The sequence below is a fragment of the Pituophis catenifer genome, unplaced genomic scaffold (genome assembly GCF_029215685.1).
Source record: "Pituophis catenifer annectens isolate HBS135680 unplaced genomic scaffold, rPitCat1.0.hap2 SCAF_2, whole genome shotgun sequence".
Classification (NCBI taxonomy): domain Eukaryota; kingdom Metazoa; phylum Chordata; class Lepidosauria; order Squamata; family Colubridae; genus Pituophis; species Pituophis catenifer.
This window is the reverse complement of record NW_027256882.1, coordinates 5,366,211-5,394,153: the sequence shown is the minus strand read 5'-3', so window position 1 is coordinate 5,394,153 and position 27,943 is coordinate 5,366,211. Positions and strand designations below refer to the sequence as shown.

The 27,943-nt window shown below is 45.3% G+C and overlaps 1 protein-coding gene across 1 annotated transcript; it reads left to right on the top strand.

Annotated features, from left to right (window-relative positions):
* The first annotated feature begins 1,114 nt into the window (after nt 1–1,114).
* Nucleotides 1,115–26,731, top strand: LOC139311593 (zinc finger protein 721-like). The gene is made up of 7 exons (XM_070936057.1): nt 1,115–1,528; nt 1,781–1,895; nt 2,012–2,079; nt 3,297–3,426; nt 4,539–6,316; nt 6,399–6,571; nt 24,750–26,731. The coding sequence occupies exons 1-7, from the start codon at nt 1,115–1,117 to the stop codon at nt 25,990–25,992; spliced, it is 3,921 nt and encodes a 1,306-aa protein (XP_070792158.1). The 3' UTR covers nt 25,993–26,731.
* Nucleotides 26,732–27,943: the final 1,212 nt, after the last annotated feature.

The window sequence follows — 27,943 nt, the reverse complement described above, 5'->3', positions numbered from 1 at the left end:
CTCCGGGCAGAGTCCTCTGTGATGTCAACTGAAGGAGGAGGGAGAGAAGCGGGGAAAATGGGGGGTAGATTCCCGCCTTCAACCCCCCCAAAGGCTCCGCTTCCTCCTCTCGTCTCTGGAGGCGAATCTCCCCTTCGATCTTTAACGTGGAAATTTTTTTTTTCTTCCTCTTCCCAGTTGAGCTTCATCTCCCTTTTCCACCCTCTTCCTCCCTGAGTTTCTCTCCAGTCAGAGAGGAGGCGCCATTTCCCCCCCTTCGCTTCCCAATGAAGGAGCCTCGTTCTGAGGTAAAATTTCTGGCCACTCCAGAGATTAACAGCTTTTCCTCCATTGCGGAGCCTTTTCCTCTCCCTCCTCGGTCTCTTCCCAATCCTTTTCCCTCATGGAGGCCTCCCTGCCCGTCTCCCACCTTCCTCCCCTTCAGGCTGGACTCCCCCAGAGAGCCCCCCGGTCCTCGTCTTCTGACCGCCCGGCCGTTCCTGACAGGATTTTGGCCCCTTTTGAGGCCTCCGATCTCTGCCCAGCCTTCAAGGCGGCTGTTCTTCAGGGAGGCGAGTTCGAATCCTCCATAGAGGTTTTTCTCCATCTCCACAGACGGTTCTTGGACAGGAAAGGAGAGGAAGACGGAGAAAGAGCCGCCTATGGAGACGCCGAGGCCTTTCCTCCTACTCCCAAGCCCATCACCCCCGCCCTCTTCCTTCCCCTCAGACGCTCTCCTCTTTCCCGCCCTTTCTATGATCCTGGCACTTCGCGCCAAATCCATTAGGGGGCGCCCTCCGCCAAGGAAAGGGAATTCCAGACGCTTCCCCATTGGCCCATGGAGCCTTGCCTCTCTAGGACTTTGCATTCGCTTGGGGCTCCGGGCATGTTGGGGGAAGGTCGCTCGGCGGCTAAATTCCACTTTCTTTTTCTTCCCATCTCAGATACAGAAACTGGAAGCCATTTGTGGTCTTTGCAAGGCAAACTTTCCTCTTGGGGGAAGAAGAAAAAGAGCAGAATCCCTTGCAGGGATCAGTCCTGCAGCACCAGAAATGGTCCCGTGAAGGAAAAGGCATCTGGAGACCCACCAGAATCCTTGGAGCCATTTGCAGTTGCTCTGCAGGACAGAGAAAGGATGGAGACACAACCTTTTGCAAAGGAGGGAGCCGGAAAAGGCCCTTCAGCTGCTCAGCCTGGGAAGGGGGGGAAGCTCTGGACAAGAATCGGGCAGAAGATCCTGGAGGAGGAAACCATCCTCCCTTCAGAAGTTCAGCCCTGGAACTCCATCCAATACCGGGAGGCTGAGGGTCCCCGAGGACTCTGCAGCCGACTTCATGGCTTTTGCAGGCGATGGCTGAGACCAGAAAAGCACACCAAAGCACAGATGCTGGACCTGGTGGTTCTGGAGCAGCTCCTGTTCCTTCTGCCCCCAGAGATGGAGGGCTGGGTGCGGGAGTGTGGAGCAGAGACCAGCTCCCAGGCGGTGGCCCTGGCGGAAGGCCTCCTCCTGAGCCAGGCGGAGGAGCAGAAGGAGCAGATCCAGTTGCAGGTGAGAGACTTTAGGGAGCTCAGAAGGGAATAGAGAAAGTGTTTGAATACTTCACCCTCCTTCCCAAACTTCTCTGGCATTCATCATATGTGGCAATTCACCAATTTTGTAAGACATTGTTCCATTGTTTTCTCACTCAACCTCATGGATGGATATTGGGGGCTTTGAAGTTGTGTTCCAAATATAAGAATCCAATTTGTGTCATGTGAAGTACATTAATTCTGCTTCTTTTTTCCTCCCTCCTATTTGAAGTGCTGCACTGTGGAGATCAGAGATCCTGAGGGAAAGAAGAACCCATCAAATCCCCCTCAGGAGCTATTTTTCAGGAGGATCCCTTGGGAAGATCCAAGTCTGGACACCTCAGGAGGTAATGGAAGATCCTCCAATTTCCCATCTGTTTTACCTTCGCTCTCTCTTCTCGTCTATAGAATATCTCCTTCTATTTTGTTAATTATGCATTTTGACATTATTTATTCCTTACAGAGAAACAAAGAATGAAGCTTTCTGTGTTTTATGACGGAGATCAAACAGTGGTTGAATCTCCAAATCAAGTAAGAAAGGGAAACTACTAGAGCAATCAATGATAGAGCAATAGATCAGTTGATCCAGAAGTGCGATTACTTTACCAATGGGCACTTTATGTTCTGCAGAATCAATCAACTTAATAAAACTTACCCCAAATATTTTTTCAGTCAAACAGATTTTCAGAATTGTCCATTTTCTCACCTAAAATTAAGACTTGTATGATGCACAGTGATTTAACTTAGTGCACATCTTTGCTTTGGTAATTTGGGAACAGTGGAACAGAATAACAGAGTTGGTAGGGATCTTGGAGGTCTTCTAGTCCAACCCCCTGCTCAAACAAGAAGCCCTATAACATTTCAGAAAAAATGGCTGTCCAATTTGTTCTTAAACACCTCCAGTTTTGGAGCATCCACAACTTCTGGTGGCAAGTCAGTTCACTGATTAATTGTTCTCTGTCAGGAAATTTCTTTTTAGTTGTAGGTTAGTTCTATCCTTGATTATAGTTTCCATCCACTACTTCTTGTCCCACCTTCAGATGCTTTGGAGAATAGGTTGGGCTCCTCTTCTTTGTGGCAGCCCCTTAGATACTGCAACACTGCTATCCTGTCATTCCTAGTCCTACTTTTTCATGAAACTAGACATACCCAATTCTAGCAACCGTTCTTTATATGTTTTAGCCTCCAGTCCACTAATAATTTTGGTTGCTTTCTCTGCATTCTTTCTAGAGTCTCAAGATCTTTTTTACATCTGGCAACCAAAATTGGATGCAATATTCCAAGTGTGGTCTTACCAAGGCATTATAAAGTGGTACTAACACTTCATGTCATCTTAATTCTATCCCTCTTAATGCAACCTATGATTCTGTTGGGTTTTTTTTGGGGGGGGGGGGCAACTGTAGCATACTGCTGACTCATGTTTAAATGATTATTCACTAGGACTCCAAGATCCCTGTTGCACTTTTTACTGTTGAGCCAGGTATCACCTATTCTATGCCAATGCATGTTGTTTTTCTTTCCTAAATGTAGCACCTTACATTTCTCACAGTTTATTTCATTTTGTTAGCTAGGGTCCTGTTGATCCTTCTATATCTGGATCTTATCTTCTGGAGTGTTTTTATTCCTGTCAATTTGGTCTTGTCTGCAAATTTGATGAATTCCCCTTCTTCTATCCTCTTGTCTACATCATTGATGAAGATGAACAGATTTTGCAAATCCTCCTGTTCTCTTCTTTTTTCTGTGTTCAGGAGAGTGTTGTGTCCTTCGAGGAGGTGGCTGTGTCTTTCTCTGAGGAGGAATGGTCTCTGCTGGATCCTGACCAGAAAGCGCTGCATTCAGAAGTCATGCTTCAAAACCGTAGGAACTTGGTCTTTCTCGGTAAGAGTTGTCTAGTCCCGAATCAGAGAGTTTGTCATTTGTCCTCTAAAACCTCCCCAAATTGTGTGAGAACAGAACTTTCAAGCTCAGGCCATGGAAGAGCATCCTCCCAATCTAATTCAAGAACAAAGGCCTCATGCAACGTCACTCAGAGCATCCTATGGTATAAGTAATGGCCAAGTGACGACAGTTCACTTAGCGACCATTCGAAGTTATGATTTACCGCCTGAATACTTTAGAGTTGCCCCAGTCCCGAAATTACAAATGTTGCAGCACTATGGCCGTCCATGCTTACACATGACAGCAGAGGCACTGTAACATTCACCCTACCTATTCCCCCACCCCACCCTACTGAGACTTACCCTGCGACGATGTAGCGAGCCATTGGTTCCTTTGCCTGCTTTGGTGCATTGGCAGAAAACATAGGGCTAAAGTAGTGAGAGATCATGTGAGATCAGTAGTGCAAAATCTCATGCTACTGATATCTCGCACTATAGTACTTTAGGCCTCTGTTATCTGCTAACCAAGGCCTGTACCAGATCTGGCCAAAGAGCTGTTGCAAGCCGGTGAGACTTTGGGGTTTTGAAATAGCCTTTCTTGAAGTCTTCCAACCTTTCCAGTCTCGGCACGAAGAGCGTTTACAAGTCAACGGGAGGCTTCAAACGAAGGATATTTATTGCCCCAAAGTTTTATCACTGGGGTCGAGGAACAGGCCAAGCGGGGGTCTGGCCCGCCAGACACGCTACAGAGAAGCTGCTATAAGGTATACCAGGGAAGGAGCTTTTTTCAAAATTGTTTCAGTTCTCATAGGTCTCTGCTGAGATTAACCCACCCCCAAAAAACTTAAGTTTTCTCCTAATTTCTTCTTGGATGTTTCCCCTGATTGCATATATATAGATAATTGTAAAGAAAGAGATATTTTCTAGATATTTTCAAAGCTTTCATGACTCATGGATATAGAAATCTTTATGTCTATATCACATCCCTGTAATCATGCAAACATACAACCTAATGGAATTTTGGAAAAATTCAGAAGAAAATTCGTTGATTTTCTACACTGTGATCTTTTTCTCTAACCTTGTTACCATTTTCATTTCTCTTTTCCTTTGAAGGTAATGATGGGCAGGAGAATCAAGTTTCCTGTGAACTGCTCCAAGTGATCAATGCTAAAGATAGAACGGAGAAGTTTGGAATTCGAACGGAATTAGAAAGCCATGAGAGAAACCACTCAAAGAATTGGAATCAGGAAAGCTCATCTTCCACTGATGCTCCGATGCAAGACTCTCTTGCCCAAGAAGAGAAAATAAGGGAAAAATATGTTGGGAAAAGTGTGAAGCTAATCAAAGCTAAAGTACAAGTAAATGAACACTATTTAACCCAAAACAAAGGAGAAGAAGCTATAAGAAAACACAACGGACAAAATTACAATAGGACATTGATTCTTTCTCTTGGAAATAACTTCCTTACATCTGACAAAGCGATTGACACAAAAGAGAAGCCTTATAAATGTTTTGAATCTGGAAAATATTTTAGAATAAGCAGGCAACTTACTTCCCATGAAAAAATTCACACTGGGGAGAAACAGTGGTCAGAAGCACCCGTAGCCCATGCAGCCCAGTCCCTCCAAGCAGCAGGAGAGAAACCATATGAATGCATGGAGTGTGGGAAAACCTTTACTCGTAGCAGTGAACTTACTATCCACAAAAAGAGACAGATGGGAGAGAAACCATATAAAAGCATGGAGTGTGGGAAAACCTTTACTTGTAGCTCTGAACTTACTATCCACAAAAAGAGACACGTGGGAAAGAAACCATATAAATGCATGCAGTGCGGGAAAACCTTTACTCGTAGCAATGAATTTACGATCCACGAAGAGATCCACACAGCGGAGAAGCTGTATAAATGCATGGAATGTGGAAAGACTTTTGCTCAAAGAGGTAATCTTATTTCTCATAAGATGATCCACACAGGGGAGAAGCCATATAAATGCATGGAGTGTGGAAAGACCTTTGCTCAAAAAGGTAATCTTATTTCCCATCAGATGATCCACACAGGGGAGAAGCCATATAAATGCCTGGAGTGTGGAAAGACCTTTGCTCAAAAAGGTAATCTTATTTCCCATCAGATGATCCACACAGGGGAGAAGCCATATAAATGCCTGGAGTGTGGAAAGACCTTTGCTCAAAGAGGTAATCTTATTTCTCATAAGATGATCCACACAGAGGAGAAGCCGTATAAATGCATGGAGTGTGGAAAGACCTTTGCTCAAAAAGGTAATCTTATTTCCCATCAGATGATCCACACAGGGGAGAAGCCATATAAATGCCTGGAGTGTGGAAAGACCTTTGCTCAAAGAGGTAATCTTATTTCTCATAAGATGATCCACACAGAGGAGAAGCCGTATAAATGCATGGAGTGTGGAAAGACCTTTGCTCAAAGAGGTAATCTAATTTCCCATCAGATGATCCACACAGAGGAGAAGCCATTTAAATGCATGGAGTGTGGAAAGACCTTTGCTCTGAGCAGTAGACTTACTATCCACAAAAAGATCCACACAGTGGAGAAGCCATACGAATGCATGGAGTGTGGAAAGACCTTTGCTCAAAGAGTTCATCTTATTTCCCATGAGATGATCCACACAGGGAAGAAGCCATTTAAATGCATGGAGTGTGGAAAGACCTTTGCTCTGAGCAGTAGACTTACTAACCACAAAAAGATCCACACAGGGAAGAAGCCATTTAAATGCATGGAGTGTGGAAAGACCTTTGCTCTGAGCAGTAGACTTACTAACCACAAAAAGATCCACACAGGGGAGAAGCCATTTAAATGCATGGAGTGTGGAAAGACCTTTACTTGTAGCTCTGAACTTACTATCCACAAAAAGAGATACATGGGAGAGAGGCCATATAAACGCATGCAGTTTGACAAAACCTTTACTCGTAGCTCTGAACGTACTATCCACAAAAAGAGACACACAGGAAAAGCCATTTAAGTGCATGGAGTGTGGAAAGACGATTGCTCCACATTGTAATCGTATTTCCCATCAGATGATCCACACAGGAGAGAAGCCATATAAATGCATGGAATGTGGAAAGACTTTTGCTCAAAGAAGTCATCTTATTTCCCATCAGATGATCCACACAGGAAAGTTTTACACCTGGGCGGGAAAAACTAGACGAAACCTGGCTCAAAAATGGTATGTCAACCCTGAAGCTGGCCTAACTGTGGCTATTTTCTTTTTCATAGTTTTTTTGTAAGGTTTTTCCCTGCCTGGCTTCAGGGATGACACAGCCTGGAGCTAGGAGCCAGGGAGGGTGGTGTAGAGATAGTTGTGGTGTTGTAGCCAAAATAAAATTCTTTCCCCTAGGAGTTAAGTATGTTTCTGCAGGTGTTTGGGCAGAGAAGACTGGTCATGCCCAGCAACTGGATTGCGAGCTGATTGGGCCAGGTGACTGGAGACTTTGGGGGAATTGACGAAGTTTTACTTTTAATTGGGATGAAAACCAGCGGGAATCCAGAGCCAGTTTTCCACCAAGTCGTGCCAATATGATATGTCCCAATAAAATGTTATTTGAGGAATATGTCTGCCTTGGAATTCTTATTTTGGGGGGATGTATTACTTGGAACCTTGACACAGTAACTGTGAGAGGGACCTTGGGAGTCTGAATGGATGACTATTTAAACATGAATCACCTGTGTGCGGCTGCAGCCAAAAAAGCTCATACAATCCTTGGTTGTATAAACAGGCATAGAATCAAAATCATGTGAAATATTAGTACCGTTTTATAAAGCCTTAATAAGACCACACTTGGAATACTGCATCCAGTTTTGGTCATTACATTACAAAAAAGAATTTTAGACTTTGGAAATAGTGCAAAGAGGAGCAGCTAAGATGATTAAAGGCCTGAAGACTAAAACATATGAAGAACGGTTGTAGGATTAGTGTTTGGCTAGTCTACAGAAAAGAAGGATTAGGAGTGACATGATAGTAGTATTCCAGTTCTTGAGAGGCTGCTACAAAGAGGAGGGGGTCAATTTATTTTCCAAAGCACCAGAGGGCAGGACAAGAAACAATGCATGTGAACTAATCAAGGAGAGATGCAACCTGGAATTAACAAGAATCTTCCTTATAGTGAGGACAATTAACCAGTGGAACAGCTTTCCTTCAGAAGTTGTGGGTACTTCATCAATGGACATTTTTAAGAAGAGACTCAATAGTCACTTGTCTGAAATGATATAGGATCTCCTGCGTGAGCAGTGGGTTGGACTAGAAGACCTCCAAGGCTGCTTCCAGCTCGATTCTGATTCTGATTCTGAATCCTCAATCCTTTCTTGTGCTTTTTTTTGCTAAGTAGAAGGTTTTAAAGCAAACATGATCATCAGTGGAGATTAAAGTTATCATTTGCCCTCAAAGTGATGTGTGGCTGCCAATATTTAAGTCGTGGAGATTCCCCAATCATTTCAAGAAACTGCCTCTGATGAGTATATCCACTAGAGCAGAGTTGCAGTCAGGAATGCATTCATCCCGAATCCCTTAATATTGTTTCAGGTTTTCTTACTTTGCTTAATATTGTCGAAATCTGCCTCCAACAGGCTTCATATTATGTAATGCAAGTAACTGAGTAAGAAAACCATAAGGAGAATGGGGTTATAGGGGAGGAACCAGAAGCGTTGCAACGATACTGGCTGGAAAATAGCGGAGCTCTGATGAGCTTTACGAAAATCCAGCCAGACAAATTGTTGTTGGAGGGTCTTTGGACCGGAACTGTCTTGGAGGGATGGTGAAGAAAAAGAGGCGCCTTGGAAGACCAAGAGGAACAGGCAAGTTACTCAAAGGATTGGAGGTAGCTCTTAGATCTGGCGGCGGGCGGGTGGGTGGCGGCCTTTAAACGACCGACCGCTCTAAGTTGGGGCAACCGGACTAAGATTTGTGCAGGAGCGATGTTTGGAGTATTGTTACCAGAGGAGCAATTTGGCCAATTTAAAGGTAAAAAGAAATTCTTTGGAAAAAGCTTGAAAGAGGTCCCAGCGTGAAATGAGCGGTTAATTGGCACTTTGGAATGTTAATTAGAGGGGAAAGAACAAAGAGGAAGTTAAAAGACTAAAGCCCAAAAAATTAAACTTTCTACCTGGACTTAAAATTGAATTTGGAGAAATTAGAAATAATACAAGAAAAAGAAAAGTGAGAGCCTTTTTTCAACAATAAAAGGAAAACAAATTGAAGAGAAAGTATTTTCGATGTGGATTTAAAAGTGATATTGTGTTGCCTGGGGATTTGTGAACTGGAGAGAGACGAAAGCACCACAACAAACACTTTAAACATGGAAGGAGTACTTGTTTAAACAGCTGGATCCCGACCTTGAAAGAGAAAAAGAACAAAGCTTTAAACTGAAATGGTTTAGATATTTGAATTGGATACCATTTGGAAATAAAAGAGAGAGAGAGAGAGAGACTACATGGCCTTCAATTTTAATTACATATAAATTAAAATAAAAATTTATTTGAATTGACAATATGGAACATTGGGAATATGAGGAATTAATGGAAATGTTTAAGGAGCGTGAAGCGTTTAAAAAAGCAGAAATCTGATTAGACTACAAAAAAAGAAAAAGAATATAAATGTGAAGCAAGAACATAATGTTGAAAGGAAAATAATTGAAGATGAAAAAATAGATGATTACACTGGGATTGACAGTGAAAAACAAAATGTGGATAGGGGGGAATATCACCCAAAAAAGAAAGGAAGAGGAGATGGGAAAAGACTGAGGGGGAGAATGAAAAGGGTAACAATTTTAAAAATGAGAGAAACAATTCAGGGGAAAAGATACAATAAATATAAAAAGAAAAAGAAGAGAATAAGAGAATGGGAAAAAGAGAAAAAATATTAAGAAGTGGAATTTTGGAGAGACCAAAAGAAAATGGGTAAAAGGGGAAGAATAATGGAGAGAAGGAAGGGAAATAAAGCATTTAATGGTTGATTTAAGGGAAATGTATTAATAGTAGAAATTGTATGTAAGAAGTAAACAAGAAGAAGTATATTGTTTATTGTAAAATGGATCAGGTGTAATGTAAAGTGAAATTAATGGTTTAAATATGAAAATAATGGAAATTAAGATACAAAATTGAAATGCTAGTAAATGATGTATATAAGAAGTAAAAAAGAAGAAATATATTGTTTATTGTAAAATGGATTAGCAGATGCAATATGAAATGAAGATTGGTTTTGTTAGGAAATGATTACTACCTAACTTGTTGGGTTGGCAATATATAAACCATCAATGTAGCTTTAAGACTGCTGTATTGCATCATACTGTGTCCTGATTGGTTAGCTCTGTAGCCAATGTCCTTAAGAGGGAGCTAGAAACATGGTTTGTTCTCTTTGCTGTTCTTGCTCTCTGATATCTCTGTATGCTACTGTTTGCAAATCCAAAAGAACTGTTTATTGTGAATGACTATGACGACTGGTAAGAAGACTTTGTTATTGGATTATCCCTGGACTGTCGTTTTGGCTATCTCCTGCTTTATATGTGTATGACCTGGACTGTATTGGATTGTGCCTTACTATTTTGTGTGTTGACTGTGTTTATTCGTAACTACTCTCAATTGCTTTCATGTGCACACCCTTGCTACTCAAGGGTTATTCCTTAACCCTTGTGAAAATGTGAAAATAACTGAAATTAAGGTATAGAAAGGCTAGTAAATGAGAAAAATAACTAATGGATGTTGGAATAAGAAATTAGGAACTAAGGAAAATAAGAAGTGGAAGATTAATTAAGTTAAAAGACTTCAATGTAAAAATGGAATGAGTTGAAATACATTAATAATTGAAATAATTATAAAATGTGATGGGGTCTTTGAAGAATATAGTTAATAAGTTGGGAAAAAATCAGGGTTGCCCGGATACCATTGTAGAAAATATTGAATTGAAAATGAATACAACAATGTAAAGAGAATGGAAGGAGGAGTAGAGGAAAGAAGGAGAAGAAAGGAAGGAGAGAGAGGAATAGAAGAAAGGGAAAAGGAGAGGAAGGAAGGGAGGGGAAATAAGAGGAGAGAAGGGGAGGAAGGGAGGAAGGAATAGAGGAGGGGGAAGTAGAGAAGGAGGAGAGGAGGAAAGAGGAAAGTGATAGAAGAAGGGAGGGAAGAGAAAGAGAGGAGAGGAGAATTGTTGTAAAAAAAAGGGAGATGAAGTTATGGGGGCTCCATCAGTTAAGGCTTTTAAGAAGAGATGATTGAACAACCATTCCTCTGGAATGGTATAGGGTCTAGAAGACCTCCAAGGACCTTTCCAACTCTGTTATTCTGTATTCTGAGAAGTGATCCTTGGGATCAGTGGTGAAATGTAAAATTTGTTACTACCGGTTCTGTGGGCGTGGTTTGGTGGTGGGGTAGTGTGACTGGGTGGGTGTGGCCAACTTTTTTTTTAAACTTTTAAAGGCATTTTTTTCTACAACCTTAAGAAAGATTGAGGGTTTGTGTGTGTGTCTGTGACCCAGGGATGAAATTCGACCACCTCGGGCTGTAGGGATGATTTTAATCGGTTCACCGAGCCAGTAAAAATCGCCCCAGGCCCCATCTCATCCTGGTCCTCTCCAGAGCCAGAGGAAACATCTGCTTCTCCCCCCTCCCATGCACGCTCTTTTAACAAATCAAATTAAATAAATAAATAAAGGAAGCCGCCTGGCAGTTCTCTGCGGCAGCCCTTCTCCGGCAGCTGCCGGCACCGCTGATCCTCTCGCGCTCCCTTCTCACTCAGCCTGCCTGGCGCGTCTGCTTCTGCTCGGCTCCTTCCGCCATTTCCTTTTGGCCTGCTGGGGACGCCCAGAGAGCTGCAGGGTCATTGCGGACACCGGTTAGTGTGGGGAGGGAAGGAGGAGATGGGCTGGAATCTCCCCTTCCTCCTCTGCAGTGTTTGGTGTTTGGGAAGTCAGCCCTCTCCTCCTTCGCCCTGCTATTTGCTGCCTTTCGAGTTACATGCCAATGCGGGTAAATAGCAAAGTCCGTTCTCTGGTTATTTTGTCTTTGCTCCCTGGGGTGAGATGCTTTGGTGATCTTTTGCCACCCATAAGTGTGTGCATACACCTGCTTCCACGCAGATTCACTGACAGGCTTCTATCCCCAGGATAGCATTTCCTTTGATCATCTGCAGGAAATTGTCAATCATGACAATTATTCTTTAATGTATTCAACTGCGGAGCTCCTTGCACTGCGAGACTCCCCCCTCTCGCAGGTTTGGCCCTCTCAACTATCGAGGGCCACCCTTGATGACGGGTTTTGGAACCCCGAGAGGTGGTATGCTAAAAAACGGAGGCTCTGGGGTTTTTAAAATAGATTTTTAGATCCAATTTTAAGGGGATCCGGGAGGAGGGTCGTTTTTAATAACAAAAATGAGACTGGGGGGGTCTCTTAAGGATCAGCAGCCATGCCATTCTGACAGTCCCGGCGGGTTGGGGGGGGTTGGGGGTCGTAGGGGATGCTCGGAGGAGGGTGGGACATTCTATACCTGTGGTGGTGGAAGGGGGCAGAAGAAATCGAAGTAGGGGTGGGGAGCATCACACCAGACGCATTCGGATGGTGGCTTGCTCCCATACCTCCTGCTCACCCTGCTTTCCTGGGGATATGAGAGCGAGGGACCCTGGTCTCCGTCTGATATATGTGAATGCCAGGTCAGTGATGAATAAGGCCCTCCTCATACGAGATCTTATTGATGAGGATGGTGCGGACCTGGCCTGTATCATGGAGACCTGGTTGGGGCAAGAGGGGGGAATCCCTCTCTCTGCTTTATGCCCCCCAGGCTTTTGTGTCCTGCACCAGCCGTGACACCAGGGAAGGGGCGGGGGGGGTGGCAGTGGTTGTTAGAGAAAGTCTGAGTCCTAAGGTCACTGTCCCTCAGATAGGCGGGTGTGAGTCTCTTCTATTGAAGTGGGACCCTGGAGTTCAGTCGGGCTTGTTGGTCACATACCTATCTCCCAGCTATGTTGCCACAGCCCTACCCACACTGCTCGATGTCTTGACTGAAGTGGCACTTGAACTCCCCAGCCTTTTAGTTGTGGGAGATTTTAATCTGCCTTCGATCGGCGAGTCATCTGAGACAGTCCGGGAGTTCATGGCCTCCATGGACCTGACTCAGGTTATTCAGGGCCCAACACACACTCGACCTGGTTTTTCTCTCTGGGCAGTGGATAAATGGTCATGGTAAGGGGGAACTTTCCATCACTCCCCTGTCATGGACTGACCATTCCCTCCTTAGACTGGACTTTCAATCTGCCAACCCTTGCTGCTGGGAGACGGGACCCATAAAATGGTTCTGCCCCAGGCACCTGATGGACCCAGAAAGGTTCTTGAAGGAGCTTGGAACATTCCCCACCTCTCAATCCTGCAATTCAGCTGAGGCTCTGGTGGCATCCTGGGAACGGGTGGCTATTGATGCCTTGGACAGAATTGCACCTTTGCGGCCTCTAACCCGACGCAGATCCCGGATCGCTCCTTGGTTTTCTATGAGCTCCGGGATATGAAACGTCGGAAAAGACACCTAGAGGAGAGATGGAGGTCCTCCCGATCTGAATCTGACCGAACACAGTTAAGAACCCATATTAGGTCTTATCTAGTGGCGATGGAAGCGGCGAAGCGAGATTACTTCGCCGCCCTCATTGCATCTGCAGAAAACCACCCAGCGGCCCTGTTTCGTGTGACCCGCTACCTCAATCAGGGAGTGAGGGAAGACCCTTTACAGGGCAGAGCTGAGGATTTTGTAGTTTCTGCATGATAAAATCGCTCAGCTCCAGGTCGGATTGGACTCTGACTGGGCAGAATCCAATCGGGAGACTAGGGTGGGTCTTGAGAATAATATCTGGATTGAGTTTGACCCTGTTTCTGTCAAGGAAGTCGCTTTCAGTTTGTATGGGCGGGAGGGCAGAGATCCACCCCGAGGCCCCTAAATTGTGGGGTGCCTCAGGGGTCAGTTCTCTCCCCCCTACTCTTTAACATCTATATGAAGCCACTGGGTGAGATCATTCGTGGCTTTGGGGTGAGATATCATCAATATGCTGATGATACCCAATTATACATCTCTACCCCAGAGGTGCGCTTTCCATGATGTCCCGTTGCCTGGAGGCGGTACGGGCCTGGATGGGCAGAAACAGACTCAAACTCAATCCCTCCAAGACTGAGTGGCTGTGGATGCCGACATCTTGGGTTTCAGAGACCTCATCACTTTTGATGGATGGGGAAAAACTTGCCCCCATTGATAGGGCTCGCAACTTGGGTGTCCTCCTGGATGCTCGGCTGTCCCTAGAAGACCATTTAACAGCCGTGACCAGGGGGGCCTTCGCACAGGTTCGCCTGGTGCGCCCTTTCCTGGACCGAGATGACCTTCGCAGTCACTCATGCCCTGGTTACTTCCTGCTTGGATTACTGCAATTCCCTCTACATGGGCCTGCCCGAGATGCACCCGGAGACTCCAGCTGATCCAGAATGCAGCCGCACGGGTTGTTACGGGAGCCCCTCGTTACTCCCATATAACACCCCTCCTGCGCGAGCTGCACTGGTTACCAGTGGTTTCCCGGGTCCACTTCAAGGTGTTGGTTCTCACCTATAAGGCCCTACATGATTTAGGTCCAGGATATTTGCAGGACCTTCTCCTGCCTGCCTTTCACCGTCCTGTTCGCTCACATAGGGCCGCTTTCCTCAGGGTTCCAACGGCGAGCCAATGTCATTTAGCGGTGCCCAGGGGTAAGGGCATTCTCTGTGGGTGCTCCCACCCTCTGGAATGAGTTACCTACCGAGCTCCGGACGGCTCCTGATCTCCGCTCCTTCCGTCGGGACCTGAAGACTTGGCTGTTCAAGCAAATAGGCTGACTCTGATTCCAGGTTTTTATTATTTATTATTAATTAGTTATTTGGTTTAAAACGGGATTTTATTGTACATGTTTCTTAACTTGTGTTTGCTGCCCTGAGTCCTTCGGGAGAAGGGCGGCATATAAATACATGTAATTAATTAATTAATTAATTAATTAATTAATAGTATCCGAAGCAGAGTAAGTGGGGTTTCTGTATAGGGAAAGGTATTTAGAATTGAGTTGAGAACTCATACATAATATACACACGGAAAATGAAAAAAGAACTCCCTGTGAAGAGAACTCTTAAGCATGAAGAAATATGTATTTTCTTCTGCATGATCTCTAGTAGCCACGCCCACAGAACCGGTAGGGAAAAAACATTTGAATTTCATTTCACCCCTGCTGTAACCCCCAAGTCTCCCCTGGCTCTGGGCTCCGCCTCCCCCTCCCTTCGGCAGAACCTTTGATCTGTGACTTGAAGGGGGGGAGGGGAGGGGGCCTCCCTGCCTGAAGCTTCCAGCCCCAGAGGAGGAATCGGCGCTTCTGGATTGGAGCCTTTTCCTCGGACTTTGGACCAATGGGAATCCTCGCTGCTCGAGCGTCATCGGTCTCCGGGCAGAGTCCCCTGTGATGTCAACTGAAGGAGGAGGGAGAGAAGCGGGAAAAGTGGGGAGAGATTCCCGCCTTCAACCCCCCCCCCCCAAGGCTCCGCTTCCTCCTCTCGTCTCTGGAGGCGAAATCTCCCCTTCGATCCCTCCGTGGAAATGTTTTTTTTTCTTCCTCTTCCCAGTTGAGCTTCATCTCCCTTTTCCACCCTCTTCCTCCCTGAGTTTCTCTCCAGTCAGAGAGGAGGCGCCATTTCCCCCTCTTCGCTTCCCAATGAAGGAGCCTCGTTCTGAGGTAAAATTTCTGGCCTCTCCGGAGATTTCCAGCTTTTCCTCCATTGCGGAGCCTTTTCCTCTCCTTCCTCGGTCCCTTTCCAATCCTTTTCCCTCATGGAGGCCTCCCTGCCCGTCTCCCACCTTCCTCCCCTTCAGGCCGGAGTCCCCCAGAGAGCCCCCCGGTCCTCGTCTTCTGACCGCCCGGCCGTTCCTGACAGGATTTTGGCCCCTTTGGAGGCCTCCTTCGATCTCCACGGAGCCTTCAGGGCGGCGGTTCTTCAGGGAGGCTCCGAGAGGTTTTTCTCCATCTTCACAGACGGTTCTTGGACAGGAAAGAAGAGGAAGATGGAGAAAGAGACGCCTCTGGAGACGCCGAGGCCTTTGTCTGGCAGGGAGCCATGAAGAGGAGCCTTTCTTTCCCCTACTCCCAAGTCCATCATCCCCGCCCTCTCCTTTCCCCTCAGATGCGCTCCTCTTTCCCGCCCATTCTACCATCCTGACACTTCGCGCCAAATCCACCAGGAGGCGCCCTCCGCCAAGGGAAGGGAACTCCAGGTGCTTCCCCATTGGCCCACTGGAGCCTTGCCTCTCTAGGACGCCGCACTCGGTCTCCTTAACCCCTGGAGGACCAGAGGAGGCGGAGAGGCTGTGAGAGAGTCTGGCGGGGGGGACATCTAGACGTGCCCCAGGTGAGGGGAGGGGCTCTTCCCGGGTCCCACGCTCCCCAGCCGCCCTCTCCCTGCAGGGGGAATCGGGGATGCCGGGAAGGCGGCGGGGATCCGGGGAAGAGCCCGAGTGGGGGGAGGGGAGGGTTGGCCTAGCGGAGGCCCAGCAGGAGTGGAGAGAAGCCGGGCGAGGAGGAGGCAGGATTCGCACCAGGCTCTCGAGGGCTCCATCCTCTCTCCAGAGGGGGAGAGAAGCGGGGCGGCCTCTCCAGCTGCCTCCTTACCGGCCCTGCTCGGGGGGACCTGGGCTCTGCGGTGGGATGAGCCGCTTGGGGCTCCGGGCAGGTTGGGGGAAGGTCGCTCAGTGGCTGAATTCCACTTTCTAATTCTTGGCGTTTCTTTTTCTTCCCATCTCAGATACAGAAACTGGAAGCCATTTGTGGTCTTTGCAAGGCAAACTTTCCTCTTGGGGGAAGAAGAAAAAGAGCGGAATCCCTTGCAGGGATCAGTCCTGCAGCCCCAGAAATGGTCCCGTGAAGGAAAAGGCATCTGGAGACCCACCAGAGTCCTTGGAGCCATTTGGAGTTGTTCTGCAGGACAGAGAAAGGATGGAGACACAACCTTTTGGAAAGGAGGGAGCCGGAAAAGGCCCTTCAGCTGCTCAGCCTGGGAAGGGGGCGAAGCTCTGGACAAGAACCGGGCAGAAGATCCTGGAGGAGGAAACCATCCTCCCTTCACAAGTTCAGTCCTGGACCTCCATCCAGTACCGGGAGGCTGAGGGTCCCCGAGGACTTTGCAGCCGACTCCATGGCTTTTGCAGGCGATGGCTGAGACCAGAAAAGCTCACCAAAGCCCAGATGCTGGACCTGGTGGTTCTGGAGCAGCTCCTCTTCCTTCTGCCCCCAGAGATGGAAGGCTGGGTGCGGGAGTGTGGAGCAGAGACCAGCTCCCAGGCGGTTGCCTTGGCGGAAGGCCTCCTCCTGAGCCAGGCGGAGGAGCAGAAGGAGCAGGTCCAGTTGCAGGTGAGAGACTTTAGATAGCTCAGAAGGGAATAGAGAAAGTGTTTGAATACTTCATCCCAAACTTCTCTGGCATTCATCATATGTGGCAATTCACCAATTCTTCTAGGATGTTGTTCTGTTGTTTTCTCATTCAACCTCACGGATAGCTATTGGGGGTTTTGCGGTTTTGTTCCAAATATAAGAATCCACTTTATGTTATGTGAAGTACATTAATTCTGCTTCTTTTTTCCTTCCTCCTGTTTGAAGTGTTGCACTGTGGAGATCAGAGATCCTGAGAGAAAGAAGAACCCATCAAATCCCCCTCAGGAGCTTTTTTTCAGGAGGATCCCTTGGGAAGATCCAAGTCGGAATATCTCAAGAGGTAATGGAAGATCGTCCGATTGTCCATCTGTCTTACCTTCACTCTCTCTCCTCTTCTATGGAATAGCTCCTCCCATTTTGTTAATTATGCATTTTGAAATTATTTATTCCTTACAGAGAAACAAAGAACGATGCTTTCTGGTTTTTATGATGGAGATCAAACAGTGGTTGACCCTCCAAATCAGGTAAGAAAGGGAAAAGTGATTAGATCTGTATTCTCCCTTCAGGAAGTGAAGCGGGTATGCAGAGAGCTCCCTCCTCCTATTCCCCCCACCCCTTGTTTGGATTGGATTATTTTTGTGTTCTTCCACAACATGGAGAGCAGAATAGCAGGTTCAAGTTCCTGTCAGCCAGCATAGCTTCCTCTGGTTAACTTGTTCTCCTAGGTCCGTGATGGCGAACCTGTGGCATGCGTACCGGAAGTGGCACGCAGAGCCATTTCACCTGGCACATGCAGTGTCGCTCATTCCTCTTCCAGGTTACTGAGGCACGCATGCGTATTGGTCTGCTAGTCTTCTAGTTATTGGTGCGCATGCGTGTGCGACGATCAGCTGGCCATGTGTGCGGCAGTGCCAGAAACCGGAAGGTCAGCTAGCTAGCTGATTGACACGCACGCATGTGTACCAGTAAACAGACGACTAGCTGGCCTGTGCACATGAGTGCCCTGGGAAATCCATCTCCTTGCCAGCAAGGAGCACTGCCCCAGTCACTATGTGTGGGTGGCGGCGGCACCTTGGCCTCCAACCGCGTGGCCTCCGCTGCCCTTCCTGGGCTCCTCTCGCCGGGAGCCGCTGGCCGAGCAGGTGCAACTGGCGGGGCTTTGGCAGACCAGCAGCCAGTGACGGTAGGGGGGATGTACTGCCTGCACAGGTGACCACATGGCCGCTGTCAAAGCAGGGCTGAGAAACCCTCTTGGCTTGCTCTGCCGGCCGCATGTGTCCCCTGGACTGTGGGCATTGCCACCTCCCCCTACAGTGGCCAGAGAGCCCGGCTCAGCGGGCGTAGCAGGGGTCGTGGGGGGGTGCTGCGCCACTTGCGTTTGGACCCATCGCCTGATCTCCACCATGCCCACTGCTGAGCCAACGCCGCAGAAGGAGCAGCGGGCGGGGTAGCCAGCTGCCTTTATGCTCCTTCCCTGGTGTTGGCTCAGGGTCACAACTGCGAAACACGTCCAAAGTTGAGAGGGGACTTTGAGATAGGGATGTAATTGTTGCCTCGCATCCTCCTTGGCTTGCAACAGATGGCTTGGTTTGGGCGCAAGAAGGCGAAGCTGGTAGAAGTAGCTGCTGAGCGCAGGAGGGGGGTGTCCTTGGGACGCGGAGAAGCCAGTTGGGTTTGTATCGCAGGATGGGGGGTGGGTGCTGAAAAGTTAACCCTCGACTCTCTGCAAATCCCACCCACCAGCGTCTGGATGGGGTTTCTGAAAGTAGAGGTGCCTGTAACAGGGCTAATCCTGTTCAAGGTACTTCATCCCAATGCCTGAGTACCCAAGGAGCCCCTTTCCTCAGTCAGCTTGATTGATTGGCTGGCTGGCCATATTGAAAGCAACCTGGGAGAATGTCAAGAAAGCTCTAGCTAGAGCGGCACAAACTTATAAGGAACAGGCAGACAAGCAAGAAACTGGGGCCAAAGTTTATGGGACCATTTCCCATAGTAAAGATAATCAACCCAGTCACGGTGCAATTGAAATTGCCCCGAATGCTAGGGAAGATACACCCGGTATTCCATTGTAGCCTCTTAAAACCCGTTGTCGGATCGACCCTGAGGCTACTACCCTGTGAGCCGCGGGACCCCGTGGTCATAGGAGGCCAGACCCATTATGAGGTGTAGAAAATCCTCAATTTGAGGTGGCACAGGAGACAACTCCAATATTTAATCAAGTGGATTAAATATCCCTTATCAGAGGCATCTTCAGTAAAGAGTCGAAACATCCAGGTTGATCGCCTTATAGTCAAATTTCACACAGAAAATCCAAAGCCGGATGGTGGGTCGCGTCCTTAAACTCTACATTTGTATTCAAATTGTTTTGCTTTGCACAGGTCGCCCTTGGGAAGTGAGGGGAACCAAATGTCAACTTGCAAAGCTATCAAGTTGCCATGAGCAGGAGGCAGGGAGAACTGATTGATTTCCCTAACTGAAACTACGTTCTGCAGATGCTTTTCTACTGCAATCAGTAGGAGAGTTTTGGGTTTCACAGCCAGTCAAAGTGGTTAATTGGAGAATGTGATTTATGACATGGCCAGGAAGGAGGGGAGAGAGAGGGTCATAGGGGAATGTAAATCTACGTAGGATTAGTTCTAAAACTGCATCCGAATATTGCCGAAATGGTGCTCCAATAAATGACTGTATTTCTTGTGAAGTTTGGCTCGTGGCTCATGAATTAATTAGGGCATCTTTTGGAAACTTCACAGACAGGGCTTGTGCAGAGCCTGTGGAGGGTGAAAAACAGGCCTCCTGGAAGTTCGGAAATGGGCCGTTTCCAGCCTCCTGAGGGCTGGGGGAGGCTGTTTTTGCCCTCCTGGAGGCTCCAGAAAATCCTCCGGAGCCTGGGGAGGGTGAAATACAGGCCTATTGGAAGTTCAGAAATGGGCTGTTTCCGCCCTCCCGGAGGCTCCAGGAGCCTCCAGCCTTTCCGGCCTCCAGAGGCTTCAGGGAGGCCTGCTAGGCCCAAAAGGGAGCGTGGGGGAGTTGCATGTGAATGCGCAGGGGGGTGAGCAGCAATGGAGGTTCACATGTGCCTGTGTGGGGGTATGGCCCCCGCAACGGGGGGCATTCCATTATGGGTGTGGCCACATGCACGTGCATTATCGCACACACGCATTCGGTACCCAAGCAAAAAAAGGTTAGCCATCACTGCCCTAGTCCTATTTTTCATGAAACTAGACATACCCAATTCCAGCAACTGTTCTTTATATGTTTTAGCCTCCAATCCACTAATAATTTTTGTTGCTCTTCTCTGCACTCTTTCTAGAGTCTCAAGTTCTTTTTTACATCTGGCAACCAAACCTGGATGCAATATTCCAAGTGGGGTCTTCCCAAGGCCTTTTAAAGTGGTACTAACACTTCTTGTCATCTTGATTCTGTCCCTCTTAATGCAGCCTATGATTCTGTTGGGTTTTTTTCTTTCTTTTTGGCAACTGTAGCCTACTGCTGACTCATGTTTAAGTGGATGTCCACTAGGACTCCAAGACCCCTGTTGGCCTTGCTACTCTTCAGCCAGGTATCACCTCTTCTGTGCCAGTGCATTTGGTTTCTCTTTCCTAAATGTGGAATCTTAAATTTCTCACTGTTGATTTCATTTTGTTTGATGGGGCCCAATCCATCGATTCTTGTATATCTTGAGCTTTTCTTTGTTATTGTCTGTTGTTATTCCTGCCAATTTGGTCTTGTCTGCAAATTTGATGAGTTCCCCTTCTATCCTCTTGTCTAAATCATTCATGAAGATGAACAGATCTTGTGAATTCTCCTTTTCTGTTCTTTTTTCCGTGTTCAGGAGAGTCTCGTGTCCTTCGAGGAGGTGGCTGTGTCTTTCTCTGAGGAGGAGTGGTCTCAGCTGGATCCTGACCAAAAAGCGCTGCATTCGGAAGTCATGCTTGAAAACCATAGGAACGTGGCCTCTCTGGGTAAGAGTTCTCTAGTCCCCAATCAGAGAGTTCAAGAAGACAGACGATAGTTAGTTTTTGTTATTAAAAAACCACTAATCAGATATCATCTCCTGGGAGGAAGAAGGAAAGGATCTTCTCGTACTCCAAGGAAGGAAAAAGTCAATGTCTCTCTGCTTAGATTCTTTCTCTGCCATTTCTTATCTCTATTTCTCCATTTCTATTTGAACTTATCTGTGGAGACTGAAAAGAACGAGATGTACGTTAATGTGTCCTCTGGAGGTCACATGAGAGGAGTGTGTTGTCATTTGTCCTCTAAACCTCCAAAATTGTGTGAGAACAGAACTTTCACATTCAGCCCATGGAAGAGCATTCTCCCAATCCAATTCAAGAACAAAGGCCTCATGCAATGTCACTCAGAGCATCCTAGGGTATAGGTAATCCCTGAGTTACGGCAGTTCACTTAGCGACGGTTCCAGCCCTCCCCCAAGAACTTGAGACCCAGTCCTGAAATTATGAGTGTTGCAGCACCATGGCCATCTGTCACACGAATGACTGTTAACGAATGACACAAGAGGCGCTGCAACATTCACCCTACCTATTCCCCCACCCCACCCCGCTTGGACTTACTCTATTTTTCAGACTGTAAGACACACTCCGCCCCCGCCCCCCCCAAAACAAGTGGGTGGAAATGTCTTTGCATCTTATAGAGCACATACGGGCCTCTTTTTGGCCTCCCAAACCCTCTGTGCATCCCTTTTTTGCCCTCCCTGGCGTCAAGAAGCACTCTGCAGGGCAAAAACAGCCCCACTTTTGGCCTCCGGAGGCCTTTGCGGGTCCCGTTTTTGTCGTCTCCAGCATCGGGGAGGCTGGAAATGGGATGCGCAGAGGGTTTGAGAGGCCCAAAATGAGCCCGTTTTGGGCCTGCAGAGTGCTTCTGGATGCCAGGGAGGGGAAAAACGGGACGTTCAGAGGACAAAAATGATTTTTAATCAGTGGAACAACTTGCTTCCAGAAGTTGTGAATGCTCCAACACGAGAAGTTTTTAAGAAGATGTTGGATAACCATTTATCTGAAGTAGTGTAGGGTTTCCTGCCTAAGCAGGGGTTTGGACTAGAAGACCTCCAAGGTCCCTTCCAACTCTGTTATTCTATTCTATTCCTTAACTCAAAACTGACAGAGTGACAGTGTTCCAGAAAATCCTCCGCTCCAATTAAAAACTCTGAGGCAAGCATTTTCTCAAAGTTCCGTTTACTAGAGTAGGTATACTGGCACATTGTGGGAAAACCCAAATCTGAGAATTCCGGGTTTTCCCTCAGTAAATCAAAACCCTCAAAACTATCCCCTCACTCATCAGTCGATCACATGCTCCAATTGTCAGGGTTCCAAGTAACACCCCCAACGAAATCAAACTCCGAGGCCTGAAGTTCCTCAAAGCTAACTTTTATTAGAGATGTCATATTGGCACACCTGGGAAAACCCGAACCTGAAAGCTTCTGGGTTTTCCTCACCCAAAAGAAAGTTCAAGACCCTGCCCACATCTTCCACATGTCCCACACAGCTCCAATCAGTTCTTTCTTGAACAGAAGACATCCTCCAATTTCTTCTTTGTACAGCTGCCGGACACCATGGCCTTGAACTTCTCTAGAGAACTTTGTTATGGCTATATCTACTTCACTCATGCAATCCCCCCTCCCAACTTCCCATGGGAGGATAGTGGCAGGCCTGGATCCTGAAGGCACAAAGGTAATATGGCTTCCAGGGATGACACCAATCTCCATTCATCCCATCTCGAGATAGCACTCCAACCACTCCTTCTCCAGATGCAGATTCGTCCTGACCTTGACCAACTGGAAGAATGCTATTTTGTTTAAATACAAATCCTCAAATATATCCCCACCTCTTATTTTCCCACACATGAGAAGGTGGCAGTTGGAAGCTTCCTGCCTAATACGGCTTCCAAAGCTGAAAGTGAGATTTGCATATGGCTCAGATATGTAAATGATACGTTTGTGATCTGGCCCCATGGAAAAGACAAGCTAGACAATTTTCTAGCACATTTGAATAACATGCATCCGAAGATACAGTTCACTATGGAAACGGAGATTGAAAATCAACTCCCATTCTTAGATGTATATATAAGAGAACTGATGGCACCCTAGGACATAGTGTCTACCAAAAGAAGACACAAACAAATAGATACCTAAACGCACACTCACACCATCATCCCTCACAAATAAATTCAGTAGCAAAAACTTTAATCACTAGAACTAAACGTCTAGCAGATGAGGCACATGTACAAACAGAGCTTCAGACTCTCACAGAGGTATTAATAGCAAATGGGTTCCACGAAAATAAAATTAAAAGTATAATTTGACAAGGGACATCAGGACAGAGAGAAACCCAAGAAGAAGAACAAAAGATGGGAAAAGCCATCCTGCCCTATATAAAAGGAACTACCAATAAAATTAGCAAGATACTACAGAAACAAAAAATAAAAACTGTTCCGCACAGATAGAAAAATATCAATGATGTTGAGAAACCCCAAAGATAAAATTGAGCTGGAAAATCAAGGAATATATGAAATACCATGTACCTCCTGTCAGTCATCTTATATTGGACAGACGAATAGACGAATAAGTGTGCGTTTAGAAGAACATAAAAATGCAGTGAAAAAAGAAGAGCAAACTTCTTCTTTGGTACAACACATGAAGGCCACAGGACATAATATAGATTTCAACAAGGCTAGAACAGTGGTAAAAGAGGAACATCTTAATAAGAGAATAATTAGGGAGGCTATCGAAATTGAAAAGAGGCCACACAATATGAATAGACGAGATGACGCCTCTAGGTTATCAAGTATTTGGAAACCTGCACTGAGGGAAACTTGAATTTTAACATCAGAGGATAAGCAGAGATCCCAACAGGCAACCAGTGGTGTTGTAATGTATACAAGAACCCTTTCCTCTTTGTAGTTGATAGCTAACAATAGGGAGAGAGAGAGAACCAAGCCAGAAGATATGCTAAGATCTCAACGGGCAACCAGTGGTGCTGTGATGCCTACTAGAATTCTTACCTCTTTGCAGTTGACAGTTGGTAATAGGGAGCCAGAGAAAACTGGACTGTTAAAACACATTCAGGCTGCAGCTATTATAATGAACATGACCCACAGCTTCTAAACTGATAATAAAGGCCCGAAGATGACAAGGTAGAGAGCTTGTCAAAACGTTGCTTAACCTTAAAGTATTGGTTAGGATTTCAGCCAGAGTTTTTGAAAGACCTTAAAAAGGGTTTTGTTTGGGAATTTAGAGGATTCTGAGCTGTGATCTTAGCCAGGATTTTAAACATTTTAACTAACAAACTTAAAATGACGGGGGAAAACACCCGAGATTTTAACTTTTTACATACACACACCCGCAAAAACTTAAGAAGACATATTTATATACATATACATATACATATACATATACATATACATATATATATATATATATTTCAGAAGGAAATTTCTTACACTTTGATCTTTTTCTCTAAAAATGATCTTGTTATCGTTTTCATTTCCCTTTTGCTTTGAAGGTAATAATGGGCAGGAGAATCAAGATTCCTGCGAACTGTTCCAACTGATCAATGCTAAAGATGGAAGGGAGAAGTTTGGAATTCGAATGGAATTTGAAAGCCATGAGAGAAACCAGTCAAAGAATTGGAATCAGGAAAGCTCATCTTCCACTGATGCTCCGATGCAAGACTTTCTTCCCCAAAAAGAGAAAATAGGGGAAAAATATACTGCAAAAAGTGTGAAGCCAATCAAAGCTAAAGTACAAGTAACTGAACATTATTTAACCAAAAACAAAGGAGAAGATGCTATAGGAAGACACAACGGACAAAATTACAATGGTACATTCATTCTTTCTCTTGGAAATAATTCCCTTACAGCTCAAAAAGCAATTGACACAAAAGAGAAGCCTTATAAATGTTTGGAATGTGGAAAATGTTTTAGAACAAGCGGGCATCTTACTTCCCATGAAAGGATTCACACTGGGGAGAAACCATATAAATGCATGGAGTGTGGAAAGACCTTTGCTCATATCAGTACACTTACTTCCCATGAAAGAATCCACACAGGGGAGAAACCATATAAATGCATGGAGTGTGGAAAGACCTTTGCTCATAGCAGTACACTTACTATCCATAAAAGGATCCACACAGGGGAGAAACCATATGAATGCATGGAATGTGGAAAGACCTTTGCTCAAAGGGGTCGTCTTATTTTCCATAAGATGATCCACACAGAGGAGAAACCATATAAATGCATGGAATGTGGAAAGACGTTTGCTCATAGTAGTACACTTACTTCCCATAAGATGATCCACACAGGGGAGAAGCCGTATAAATGCACAGATTGTGAAAAGACCTTTGCTCGTAGCAGTACACTTACTATCCATAAAAGGATCCACACAGGGGAGAAACCATATAAATGCATGGAATGTGAAAAGACCTTTGCTCAAAGGGGTCATCTTATTTTCCATAAGATGATCCACACAGAGGAGAAACCATATAAATGCATGGAATGTGGAAAGACCTTTGCTCAAAGGGGTCATCTTATTTCCCATAAAATGATCCACACAAGGGAGAAGCCGTATAAATGCATGGAGTGTGGAAAGACGTTTACTGAGAACAGTAAACTTGGAAAACACAAAAAGATCCACACAGGAGAGAAGCCGTATAAATGCATGGAGTGTGGAAAGACCTTTGCTCATAGATGTAGTCTTATTTCCCATAAGATGATCCACACAGGAGAGAAGCCACATAAATGCATGGAGTGTGGAAAGACGTTTACTCAGAGCAGTGGACTTAGAAGACACAAAAAGATCCACACAGGAGAGAAACCATTTAAATGCATGGAGTGTGGAAAGACCTTTGTTCTGAGCAGTGGACTTACTTCCCATAAGATTATCCACACAGGGGAAAAGCCATACAAATGCATGGAATGTGGAAAAAGCTTTGCTCAAAATGGTCATCTTACGTCTCATAAAAGGATCCACACTCGGGAGAAACTATATTGCAATAGCAATTCCACTTCGACTTACATACCACTCCACAATGTTTTACCACACTCTCTGAGCAGTTTACAAAGTCAGCATATGGTCCCCAGCAATCTGGGTCCTCATTTTACCCACCTCAGAAGGATGAAAGACTGAATCAACCATGAGCCGGTCAGGATCCAACTCCTGGCTGTGGACAATTAGCCTGTAGTACTGCATTCTAATCACTGACTCACCCTGTCTCTGTAGATTTGTATGTGTATGCGTATTTTGCCTTTTTGATCCAAATGAGACAAGGCTGATCCAACAAAATGAAATTTAATGTGGAGAAAAGTAAGGTTTTACACTTGGGCAGGAAAAACAGATTACTTGAAACCTAGCTCAAAAACAGTAATTGGGAGAGGGACCTTGGGAGTCCGAATCGATGATGACTGTTTTATAAAGCCTTAGTAAGACCACACCTGGAATACTGCATCAAGTTTTGGTCATCACATTACAAAAAAGATGTTTAGACTTTGGAGAAAGTGCAAAGAAGAGCAGCTAAGATGATTAAAGGCCTGAAGACTAAAACATGTGAAGAACTGTTGCAGGATTTGGGTGTGGCTAGTCTACAGAAAAGAAGGATTAGGAGTGACATGGTAGAAGTATTCCAGGGGGCTCAATTTATTTTCCAGAGCACCAGACGGCACAAGAAACAATGCCTGTAAAATAATCAAGGAGAGAAAACCTCAAATTAAGGAGAATCTTCCTTACAGTGAAGACAATTAACCAGTAGAACAGCTTTCCTTCAGATATTGTTTTTAATATAGGGCCAAATTATTTAATATGTTTTAAATTGTTTTTAAACTTTATGGATATACATGTTTTATTGTGGCTGTGCACCACCCTGAGTCCCTCGGGAGAAGGGCGGTATAAAAATTTAAATAATAAATAAATAAATAAATTGTGGTTGCTTCTTCACTGGCATTTTTAAGAAGAGACTGGATCCTATAGGAATATCAATAGATCTTGAAATGGTATAGGATCTCCTGCTTGAGCCAAAAGTGCGGATGGGGCACCAGCCACCAAGGACTTGTACCAGGCTTAGGACATCAGGCACCAGTGCTCCATCAATTCCTGGATGGACAGAAGGAGAAAGTTGTGTCTCTTGGGGGGTCTTTAAAAAGAAAAAAAATTCTTCTTCCGATTCACTAGTGGATCCAGAAGTCAATTAAAATCTCTCTCCAGCAACTGCCATATCAAATTGGAACCACAAAATGTTATCAGTACATTTTTGTCTAAAATTAGGTTAATTTTGCGTTGGGCCATAAAAATGATTCATGCCATCTGATAGTCTATTTGCCTACTAAAAGTAATTCTACGACTTGAAGATGTTTGCAATAAAAATGCCGAATTGAAACTTTTCAATTTCCACTGATTTAAAAATGCTCCATCCATTTTCTTTTTTTTTAAATCAAGTTTTATTGATTTTTTTTTACACACACATATTTTATGAACAGAGTATTGACCATATCATAATTTATACAACTTATATCCAATTTCATTTTACATAGTTACCATTTTTGCCAAAATATTCTTTTTCCATACTTTTAAATCTTATCTTAATACTTCTATGCTTATTTTATAAACGGCATCACCATCTACCCTCAAATCCTACTTTCTTAACATTATTTCAATTAGTTATCCATTGTTAATCATATATATTCCCTTTTAACTTTCATATTAATTTGTTCTTCATCCTAATAAATTTGAACATGCTCGGGGTTGCCTTTCTACCATTTCATCTCCCTTGTTTTACAACAATTCTTTGCCTTTCCTCTTTTTCTTCCCTCCCTTCTATCCTTTTCTACTTTCCTCTTTCCTCCTCTCCTCCTCCTCCTCTACTTCCCCTTCCTTTCCCCTCCTCCATTCCTTCCTCCCTTTCTAACCGTCTCTCCTCTTATTTCCCCTCCCTTTCTTCCTATCCTTTTTCCTTTCTTCTATTCCTCTTTCTCCTTCTCTTCTTTTTCCCTCTACTACTCCTTCCATTCTCTTTCCATTGTTGTATTAATTTTCAATTCAATATTTTCCACAATGGTATCTGGGCAACCGGATTTTTCTCCACATA